At 50.9% G+C, this 11,306-nt stretch overlaps 1 protein-coding gene across 1 annotated transcript in view; it reads left to right on the plus strand.

The window, feature by feature from the left end:
* Nucleotides 1-5,743: 5,743 nt before the first annotated feature.
* The window catches only part of SBK1 (SH3 domain binding kinase 1), a 7,632-nt gene continuing 2,069 nt past the window's right edge, over nucleotides 5,744-11,306 (plus strand). Inside the window, exons 1-2 of the mRNA XM_015425068.1 lie at nucleotides 5,744-5,939; nucleotides 9,630-9,832. Coding sequence (XP_015280554.1) covers nucleotides 5,744-5,939; nucleotides 9,630-9,832 — 399 coding nt within the window. The remainder of the gene's footprint in view (nucleotides 5,940-9,629; nucleotides 9,833-11,306) is intronic.

The raw sequence follows: 11,306 nt of genomic DNA on the forward strand, positions 1-11,306 counted from the left end.
ATACCGCTGTGCTAAAATGATCATGCAAAAATTGGCTGGTGGAAGATGTAACCGGTGGGGGCAGAACTGTGTGGCATCACAAACAAGGCATGGTTGCCAAAACAGGCTCCTCTCCATCATTTCATAGATGAAAACAGAGACCTGTAACACGTCCGATTCTTGCAGCGAAGGTGGCTGCTTGACCCTTCCCACAAACGCAGTATTACACATCACGTAAGGCTGTTCTATACCTCCATTCCTCTACAATAGCCTAAACAAAAAGGTTGCTCATTGGCTTGGGTAAAGACAGCTTAGAAAAATGCCACAGCCAGGTAAATTCTATTATGGGGCACCCCCCCCCCAGTAATATTACCCAGTTTGACTTCCACTGACGCTTTCCCAAGTGAGAATAATAAAATAGCTCCTGCCAACCTAGCAGTTCGAAAGCAAGAAATTGCAAGTAGATAAATAGGCACCACTTCGGTGGGAAGGTCACAGCGTTCCGTGCGCCTTGGTGTTTAGTCATGCCGGCCACATGACCACGGAAACGTCTTTAGACAGCGCTGGCTCTTCGGCTGTGAAACGGAGATGAGCACCGCAACCCTAGAGTCGGATTCGACTGGCTTTCGAGCAAGGGAACCTTTACCTAAGGCTGTTCTATATCTCCTTTCCTCTACAATAGCCTAAACAAAAAGGTTGCTCATTGGCTTGGGTAAAGACAGCCCAGAAAAATGCCACAGCCAGGTAAATTCTATTATGGGGCTTCTTCCCCCCCCCAGTAATATTACTCAGTTTGACTTCCATTGATGCTTTCCCAAGTGAGCATAATAACATAAGAGCCAGTTTGGTGTAGTGGTTAAGTGTGCGGACTCTCATCTGGGAGAACCGGGTTTGAGTCCCCACTCCTCCACTTGCACCTGCTGATGTGACCTTGGGTCAGTCACAAGCTCTGGCACAGCTGTTCCTGAAATAGCAGTTTCTGTCAGAGCTCTCTCAGCCCCACCCACCTCCCAGGGTGTCTGTTGTGGGGAGGGGAAGGGAAAGGAGTTTGTAAGCCACTCTGAGACTCCAAGTGAAGGGTGGGGTATAAATCCAATCTCTTCTTCTTCTTCTAAGCATGTATCCTCTAAGATTAAACACCAGTATTTTTAATAGAATGACTATGGCATTTCCTCTTTGCTCTCAGCCAAAGGTATTGGGATATTTGGTTAATACAGCAAACCTTGCCTAGTCATCGAGGCGTTATACTGTGTGCAGAAAAATAAATCTCCCAAGAAGTATATTGCAAAAAGTAAAACTTAGACTTATTCAACAGGGCTCGGAGAGGGCAACGACAGCAGTAGAATCATAGAACCATGTTAGCGTTGGAAGGGACCTTGAGGGTCATCTAGTCCAGCCCCCTGCACTCTGCAGGAGCATAGCTGAAAAATGGCCCTACAACATACCTGAAAGATGGTCGTCCAGCCTCCGCTTGAAAACGCCCAGCGAAGGAGCCCCCGCCCGCTCCCTCCCGAGGCAGTCCGTTCTACTGCTCAACCACTCTTACCGTTAGGAACATAATAACAGCCAATTAAAGTAAAACGATAGCAACGGTTTAGGATTAAAAAGAGCTCTTAGCGGTGCTACTGACAATCAATACAATGGCCCGTAAAAAGAAGCACAGCGTAGTGCCTCTTATCCAGAGGGGAGCAACATCATAGAAATAAAATAAGTAAGGAATAACGCCTTCTAATATTACGGCCCTGGCCCTGACGCCAGCACCGGCTCAATAACCAACAGCCTGGTGGGCGGGAGAAGCCTAACCCTCAAGCCTCAGCCCCAACAGTGCTGCAACCAGCCCTCTCCCTCCCTTCCTGCCAGATTTAAAGGGCCCTCCAGCCTCCAGCGGTGGCTCAAGTGGTTAAGACGCTGAACTGCAGGCTGTGGAAGGCCGGTAGTTCAGCAGTTCGAGACCCGGGTGCCACATGATGGAGTGAGCTCCCATCTCTAGTTCCAGCTCCTGCCAACCTAGCAGTTCGAAAGCAAGAAATTGCAAGTAGATAAATAGGAACCGCTTCGGTGGGAAGGGAACAGCGTTCCATGCGCCTCGGTGTTTAGTCATGCCGGCCACATGGCCACGGAAACGTCTTCGGACAGCACTGGCTCTTAGGCTTGGAAACGGAGATGAGCACCGCAACCCTAGAGTTGGATTCGACTGGCTTTCGAGCAAGGGAACCTTTACCTTTACCTTTTACCAGCTGATTGGCGGGAGCACGTGGGCCGCCAATCAGCTGGAGGGGAGGGAGAGGGGTGGCTGCCGGCTGCACGCCTGGACTCCAAGCGGCGAATTCGCCACTTGGGATTCAGGCACGTGCCCCCCCCCTGCTTTCCAAAATCATTTAAAGGGTCCCTTTAAATGCTTCTGGAGGGGGGGACCTGAATTCCAAGTGGTGAATTCGCCACTTGGGATTCAGGCACGTCCCCATTGGGGATGTCCCCACCCCCTCCAGGAATGTCTCCCAAAGTCCCCCGCTGGGGAGGAGGCAGGACCTGGAAACCCGGTTTCGGGCCGGGGATCACTAGTAGCTGCTCATTCATTGAAGCGTAATGCTCTTTGGGGGGGACATCCATCTAAAGAGTACTGTCCCTATCGCGAGTGTCCAGATAATCTGACATCATGCGTATGGAAAGTACGAAGGCATTGTTTCTACAGGAGACACCTGCAGAGACATGCGACTCCGTAAAAAGCCATGTGAGGGGTGGGGGAAGAACAAAGAGCACAGAGAGAGCGGAGGGGTCAGAGGGCAGCTCCCAGGTTAAGACAAAGAGAGAGACACCCCTAATGCAAGGAGAGAACCCTAATACACATTTATTTAGTTGGATTCTCTCCCGCCCTACCCCGCATGCGGGCTCAGGGCGGCTCAGAACATATGATAAAAACAATACAGTATTACCTAAAAAGTCGAGTCTACCCGGCACGGCACACAGACAAGAGTCCTTAAGATCGCGGCCTGCAAGATCCCCTCCCCCTTTAATAAAAAACACCTGCCCTGATGAAGGGTTCGGGGGTACTCGCGATCTTGCACAGTCTGGCGTCATTTTGGATGGTCTTAATACAAGGCTAGGAGCTGCGGTGGCTCAAGTGGTTAGGATGCTGAACTGCAGGCTGTGGAAGGTCAGTAGTTCAGCAGTTCGAGACCCGAGTGTGCCGCATGACGGAGTGAGCTCCCGTCTCTAGTTCCTAGCAGTTTGAAAGCAAGAAATTGCAAGTAGATAAATAGGTACCACTTCAGTGGGAAGGTCACAGCGTTCCGTGCGCCTCGGTGTTTAGTCATGCCAGCCACATGACCACGGAAAAAGTCTTCGGACAGCGCTGGCTCTTCGGCTTTGAAACGGAGATGAGCACCGCAACCCTAGAGTCGGATTCGACTGGCTTTCGAGCAAGGGAACCTTTACCTTTAATACAAGGCTGGGATTTTGCTTTGAGTCGACATGTGGCAACAGGTGTTCCCTCCAAGCTGAGTGAGTGTGAGCTAGCTCACCGTTTTTTAGCCCCCGGCTCACACATTTTTGTCTTTGCTCAGGGAGGATGGCCCCAGAGCTGACTAATTTATGTGGTCGCCAGATCGCTCGCTCACAACTTTAACACCGGGAGCTCACAAAGCAGAAATTTTGGCTCGCAAGACTCCACGGCTTAGAGGGAGCACTGGCGGCAACCGGAAACGTCCGCAGCGGAATTGGGTCTTTCAGATTAAAAGGCCCGAGGAGAGTGTCCTGGGGTGCACAATTTAGGACTGTGTAATTGGGATGGAAAAGGCAAGATTTGGGAGAGTGCGTGGCCTTGTCAGGAGAGAAGAAGCTGCAGCCGGGGTGACGGGAAGGACGGAGCAACAGGCTATAAATACCTGCTGCAGATTTGGAGCCGGCAAGGAGGGGGCGGATAATCTGTTAGTCAAAGAGAAGCGGTTAAACACGGCAATTTGAATCGGAGCAGGAGGAAGAAGGCAAGACTCCCGAATGCCGCGGGGGCTTGTACAAGCAATTCTCAGAACGGGTTACGGGACCAGGTAGGGCGCCTGCTTCACCCGCACAAACTAGCCAGAGCCATTCTGTATCCCCCCGACCCTGCCGTGTTCCATGGAGATAATAATACTGACCTATATTACCGGAGGCTGTTGTAATGTTCTCCGGGCTGAGCCGGCCGGCCTATCCCAGGGCAAATCTGGTCTGAGCTGAACAAATTTAAAGCAAGGACAAATTAAGGAGAGACAGCAGGGTGCAGTGGGAGAAAAAGACCTTCGAGAGGTAAACGGAACTCCTTTGAAAGCTTAAAAAAAAAAGCATATAAAACAGAAGGCGGTATAAATGTTTAGGAAACAGGTCTGGGAAATGAAGCCGTATTGAGTGTTGCAGTTCCACTCCCAACCAGGGGGAGGCAGCGAGGGACAAGCACCCGCTGAGTCTGTGGCTTGTTTCGGGTCTGCCACTCAGCTTGGCCTGTTTGTGCTTTTTTTCACGGAGGCAAGACTTGGTGCCGCAGTGAAACCAGCAGGAGTGGCGGTCAAAGCCGGCGTGATTTTTTAAAGGGGTGACCTCATAGGAAGCTCATGCAGGTGCGGCGGCCTGGACTGACGGATCCAGAGCAGGGAGATAAATGAGATAAATGAAGGGGGAACGGTTAATGATGGTTTTCCTTCAAGTCTGGCCAGTTTGGTGTAGCGGTTAGGAGCGCGGACTGTAACCTGGGAGAACCGGGTTTGATTCCCCACTCCTCCACGTGAAGCCTACTGGGTGACCTTGGGTCAGTCACCAGTTCTCTCAGAGCTGTTCTCTCACGAGCAGTTCTTGAAAGAGCTCTCTCAGCCCCGCCTACCTCACAGGGTGTCTGTTGTGGGGAGGGGGAGGGAAAGGAGACTGTAAACTGCTCTGAGACTCTGTCGGGTAGTGAAGGACGGGGTATAAATCTAATATCTTCTTCTCCTCCTCCTCCCCCCCGCCCCCAAAATGGCATTTGTTGCTCAGTACTTGCAAGACTGTATCCCACCCCCATCCCTGTTTTCTTCTTGGCAAGATTCCTTTTGCACAAATATTTGAAGCTTACTGAAGCCTGCTTGGGACAGGGGGCGTTATTAGTGTCATTTCAGATTTTACCTTTCATTGTGGATATGACTGGAGGTTTGTTTGGGGAGGGGAACAGTTTCAACAAGATCGAAAGGCCTCATAAATGTATGCCTGATTTAACTGAACAAAGAAAGCCATAAAGCGATACACTCTAAGAATACCGGTTGTACTTTGATATATATATATTTTTAATGCACGGGAAATATTTTTAGCCCCCCTAAACGTGTTCTTTAAAAAAAAATATTTCACACCCCCCCGGTTGGTAAATTTCTAATAACAGAACCAGGATGGAAATGAGTCTGCCTGAAGGGTTAAACCCCCATCTCCCTTGCCTGCACGGACCCGAGGCAAAGAGAGGCTGCAGGAAATGTTATGGTGGAGACGGAACGAGACCCGTAAAAACGGGGTGTGTGATCTTGAGTTTTCCGTGTCCAAAAGAGTACCCATTTCCCCAGGCTGGCTCTAAACTTTTACAATTTGACATCGTGTTGTGGAACTGAAATGTATGTACTCGACGTTTCCGACCTCAGATTTTGAAAACTAAAAGCACCGACTGCCTTTCAGGGCTTGACTTTGCTTCTAACTCTGCTCGGACGTGTCCTGGAGGTGGATGACTGCAACAGTGGATGCCTAACCACCACTATTTCTCTCATTCAGAGCGACCATGAGTGCGGGCTCCATTGAACAGGAGCCGTCACGGAAGCTGGCCTGTTGTGGGGTGCCCCTCATCACGGAGGACATGCAGTCGCTGGCCATCCGCACGCTCTCCGGCACGGACATCAACAAGCACTATGACCTCATCCGCGAGCTGGGAAAGGGGACCTACGGCAAGGTGGACCTGGTCTCCCACAAGAGCACAGGTGAGCTCAGTGGAGCCCCTTGCTGGTGGTTTCGAAGCAGGGATTAATTAATCACGACTGAGGGGGTGACGTGATCGAGGTTTATAAGATTATGTCTGGGATAGAGCAGGTAGAGAAAGAGGTACTTTTCTCCCATTCTCACAATACAAGAACGCCTTGTGGGCACTCAATGAGCGGTCGGGTTAGAATGGATAGAAGGAAGTCCTTCTTCACCCAAAGAGTGATTGACACATGGAATTCACTGCCACAGGAGGTGGTAGCGGCTACAAGCATGGACGGCTTCAAGAGGGAATTAGATAAGCATATGGAGCAGAGGTCCATCAGTGGCTCTTAGCTACAAGGTATAGACAGGAACTCACAGGCTGGGGAGTAAGTGATGCTCTGTATTCTTGGTGCTTGGGGGGGGGTCAACAGTGGGAGGGCTCCTAGTGTCCTGGCCCCACTGCTGGACCTCCTGGAGGCACCTGTTATTTCTGGCCACTGTGTGACAGAGTGCTGGACTGGACGGGCCATTGGCCTGATCCAACATTGACATCTCTTATGTCTGGGGCAAGGGATGCTCTGTCTTCCTGGTGCTTGGGGGGGGGGTGCAACAGTGGGAGGGCTCCTAGTGTCCTGGCCCCACTGCTGGACCTCCTGGAGGCACCTGGTATTTTTGGCCACTGTGTGACAGACAGAGTGTTGGCCTTGATGGGCCACTGGCCTGATCCAACATTGGCGTCTCTGATGGTCTTATGTTCTTATTGTATGGCATTGTGCGTAGAACAGCCAGGAGAGCTGAAGTTTGTCTGCCAGCCGCAAATTCTTGCTCTTAGCGTTATGCTAGTGGTACCTAGACTCGTTATGGGAGGCTGAGAGAGTTCCCAAAGAGCGGTGCCTGGCCCAAGGTCACCCACCTGGCTTCATGTGGAGGAACTGAACCCGGTTCTCCCAGATTAGAGTCTGGTTGAAGCAGGAGGATCGTTTAAAATCCCTGCTCCTCTGTAAGTGGCCCGGAAACCTCCCCACAGGGCCCTCGGCACCCCAGAAGCTAAGGTGAATGGGCCAGGGCCCGGTGGTGTCCTGTTTTCCAGCATGGTGGTATTTCCACCCAGTGCTAGCGTTGCTGGATCGGACCAGTGGTCTGTCTTGTCTGAGCATCCTGTGTCAGGCCCCTGCACAGGTGTACAAGCAGGGCAGGGAGACCCGAGCTTCCCACATCGCCTGCTAGCGACTGGGGTTTCCAGCTTCCGGTTGGAAAATACGCGGAGACTTTGGGGGTGGAGCCTGGGGAGAGGGCAGAACCCCGGCTTTCAAAGGCACCTGAGTTAGTAGCTATTGCTACTCTCTGAGGCGGGGAGTCCCACAGGTTATTGACACATGCCTCTGTGTGTAGTCCCAACAGTAGGCTTCAAGATACGAACGGTTCTCCCCACCGCACACACATATTTTTCGGCTTTTAAAGGCAACTGAGTTAGTAGCTGTTGCTACTCTCTGAGGCGGGGAGTCCCGCAGGTTATTGACACATGCCTCTGTGTGTAGTCCCAACAGGAGGCTTCAAGATATGAACTGTTCTCCCCACCGCACACACATATTTTTACAGAGGGGAAAGTGGGAGACGGACTATGCACGAAGATGAAACATAGTCCAGCAGTTAGTGCCTGCTTATTACCTTCCATCTCCAGTTCATATGTATACCAATTACCAGGGCTATTTTTGGCGCAGGAACGCAGTTCCAGCTGGCTCCCGAGTTGGCCACGCCCAGCAGGAACTCATTAGCATAATAGGCCACACCCAACAGCAGAGACTCACTAGGATTGGCTACATTAGGGGGAGTGTGGCCTAACATGCAAAGAAGTCCCTGCTACAAAAAAAAAGGCCCTGGGTTTCGACAACAAAGAAGGTAAACAGAATAAGAAGCAAAAGGTGGGTGTGGCTGGATGACCACACTTCTGGCAACATGGGGGTGCGGCCTAATGTGCTAATGTGCTGTCAGGGGTGTGCCCCAATAGGCTAATGAGTTTCTGTTGTTGGGTGTGGCCTATTATGCTAATGAGTTCCTGCTGGGCTTTTTCTACCAAAACCCCCCCTGCCAATGACCACAAAGAAGGCATGTAGAGAAGTCCTAGAACACGGGGGTCCCCATCCCTTTTGAGCCCACGGTAACCTTTGGGATTCAGACACAGCGTGGTGGACGCAGCCACAAAATGGCTGCCGCAAAATGGCGGCTGCAGCTTACCTCCGGTCAGTAACAACCCTTCACATAACACTTCTTAAAGTATGCATTTCAGTCCAGATCAAATCTTTTCTGTGATCATTAAAGAGACCTTTGCTTAAGGTCTAAGCAGAGGTCATTTCGGGGGGGGATCGCAGTTCCCCCGGGTGAGGTACGGGGGGCGGGGCACATGACGAAGCCCCCCCCCTGCTTCCGGCCGCCCCGCTTCCGGCCCTCATTCAGCCAGGAGGAAGGAGAGGAGGGAGGAGTAGTGCCTCCCCCCCCGCCTCTCCCCACCCCTGCCTGCCTGGGGCCAGGGAGGGCCTTGGCGGGGCTTCCTTGCACTCCCGCTGGCCTTGCAGGTCCACCTCCGGGTCCCTGATGTCAGGGGGTGTGGCATATGCTAATGAGTTATGCTAATGAGTTCCCCTAGCTCTTTTTCTACGAAACGACCCCTGGGTCTAAGTAAGATGGTGATCAAATTTATAAGTGGCATGAAAGGTCCATTATAACAAACATTAGTTTTATCTTGTTTTTGCAGTGTATATTAATTTGTTTGTTGCTAGATTCTCCTAACACTGCAGCTTGGGTTGCTTCAACTCACCTAGAGGTTAGCAACTCTAGCCACTTCCCCACATGCAGCTGCCAGCGTGACCTTGGGTCAGTTACAAGTTCTCTCTCAGAGCTATTCTCTCAAGGGCAGTTCTCAAAAGAGCTCTCTCAGCCCCACCTGCCTCCCAGGGTGTCTGTTGTGGGAAGGGGAAGGGAAAGGGATTTTAAGCTGCTCTGAGACTCCTTCGGGTAGTGAAGGGCAGCAGGGTATAAATCCAATCTCTTCTTCTTCTAGATCAAAGTGACAGAATGAGCTGAATTTTGGAGTATCCCTTGTTAGGTATGCTGGTGTGACCTTGGGTCAGTCACAAGCTCTCTCAAGGGCAGTTCTCGAAAGAACTTTCTCAGCCCCATCTACCTCACGGGGTGTCTGTTGTGGGAAGGGGAAGGGAAAGGAGATTGTAAGCCCCTCTGAGACTCCTTCGGGTAGTGAAGGGGCGGGGTATAAATCCAATCTGTTCTTCTTCTTCTTAAGAGTGGCGGACTCTAATATGGAGAAGTGCTTTGATTCCCCGCTCCTCCATATGAAGCCTGCTGGGTGACGTTGGGGCAGTCCCGGTTTTCTCTGAACTCTCAGCCCCACCAGCCTCACACGGGCCTCTCGGGGTAGAGAAAAGTAGGGCATAAAAACCAACTCCTCTTCTTCCTCTTCCTCTTCTATCTTCTGACTGGATGTTGGTCCAACCGTATCTTTTTCTACTGGCCACTACCAGATAGGTATGGTCACCAAAACCGAAAGAGCGTCTGAAGGGAAGGTTCAACCCTTTTCAGGTTGCCGGAACATTCCTTCAGGGCTGATTTCTCTAGATGCTTCTTATCCTCCTTCATAAGTTTCCGAGGTGACTTTCTCCGCATTCTCCTTCCTTCCGTTCCCCCAATCGCAGGCACCAAGATGGCGCTGAAGTTTGTCAACAAGAACAAGACCAAGCTGAAGAATTTCCTGAGGGAATTCAGCATCACCAATACGCTTTCCTCCAGCCCCTTCATCATCAAGGTCTTCGACGTGGTCTTTGAGACCGAGGACTGCTACGTCTTCGCTCAGGAATACGCACCTGGCGGAGACCTTTTTGATATCATTCCACCCCAGGTAACCAGGTTGCCATTTTGGTTTTTTTGCCTGTTTAGGGTCTTCTGGAGATGGGGTGGTGGTGGAGCCTTGGGGTGGGTGGGGTTTGGAGAGGGACCTCATTGGGTTATGAAGTCCACCTTCCAAAGCATCGGTTTTATCCAGAGGAATTGATCTCCGTAGTGTGGGGAGCAACTGTAATTCTGGGAGGTCCCCAGGCCCCACCTAGAGGTTGGCGGCAATGTTCCCTCTAAGCTGAGTCAGTGTGAGCTAGCTCACAGTTTTTAGCCTCCAGCTCACACATTTTTGCCTTCGCTCAGGAAGGGATGGCTCCAGGGCAAACTGATTTCTGCAGTAGCTCACAACTTTAATTGCCAATAGCTCAAAAAGTAGAATATTTGCTCACGAGATCCCACAGCTTAGAGGGAACATTGGTTGGCGGTCCTGTCCACAAGGCTTTCAAAGCAGCTGTTGACTCAGCTGGGTCTTGAAACTAACCTGTCAGACTGTTCCCAGCTTAGCACATCTGGCCATTCATGTAATGCTAGGACGGCCAACTGCTGGTCTGGACCCATACCCTGAAACAATTTTACACACTAACAGGGCCTTTTTTCCGGGGGGGGGGGGGGGTTTTGGAAACCTTTTTAAAAAATTTTTTTAAAAAAGTTTTTTAAAAGTTTCGGGGATTTTAGTAATACGTTGCATTATACAGCTTGAAAACTTCATTTCCCTCTGGAGAGTTCCGGCTCCTCTTTAAAAAAACAAAAAAACAAAAACAAATAAAGGGGAAAAAAGCTCTGCGTATTAAGATATAAATAATGACACCACCTTAACAGACTTGTTACTTGCATTTTGCTGCAGCGTTTCTTCATTTTCTCAGTTTTAGAAGCCCATAAATTTCTGGATAAGCAATGGCTGGACTTTTTAAAAAAAAGTATAGGCAAGGAAGTGGAGCTGCGGTGGCTCAAGTGGTGAAGACGCTGAACTGCAGGCTGTGGAAGGTCAGTAGTTCAGCCGTTCGAGACCCGAGTGTGCTGCATGACGGAGTGAGCTCCCGTCTCTAGTTCCAGCTCCTGCCAACCTAGCAGTTCGAAAGCAAGACATTGCAAGGAGATAGGTACCACTTCGGTGGGAAGGTCACAGCGTTCCGTGCACCTCGGTGTTTAGTCATGCCGGCCACATGGCCACGGAGAAGTCTTTGGACAGCGCTGGCTCTTCGGCTATGAACCGGAGATGAGCACCGCAACCGTAGAGTCGGACTCGACTGGCTTTCGGGCAAGGGAACCTTTACCTTTACCTATAGGAAAGGAAAAATACCATGGTTAAAGAGGACTTATCCCAACATGGCCAAATGGCCCGTTATTTACATAATCTCAGCCTTCCTTCCCATCGTAGAGCCTTTCCGTTGGCTCAGCTAAACGTCTTTCCCTCAAACATGTTGCTGGGGTCAATTTAACAACATCCCCCCCCCCCCCCCCCCAACACCCCCCAGCAC

The sequence above is a fragment of the Gekko japonicus genome, unplaced genomic scaffold, assembly GCF_001447785.1.
Source record: "Gekko japonicus isolate JY-2015 unplaced genomic scaffold, Gekko_japonicus_V1.1 scaffold2883, whole genome shotgun sequence".
In the NCBI taxonomy this organism is placed as follows: domain Eukaryota; kingdom Metazoa; phylum Chordata; class Lepidosauria; order Squamata; family Gekkonidae; genus Gekko; species Gekko japonicus.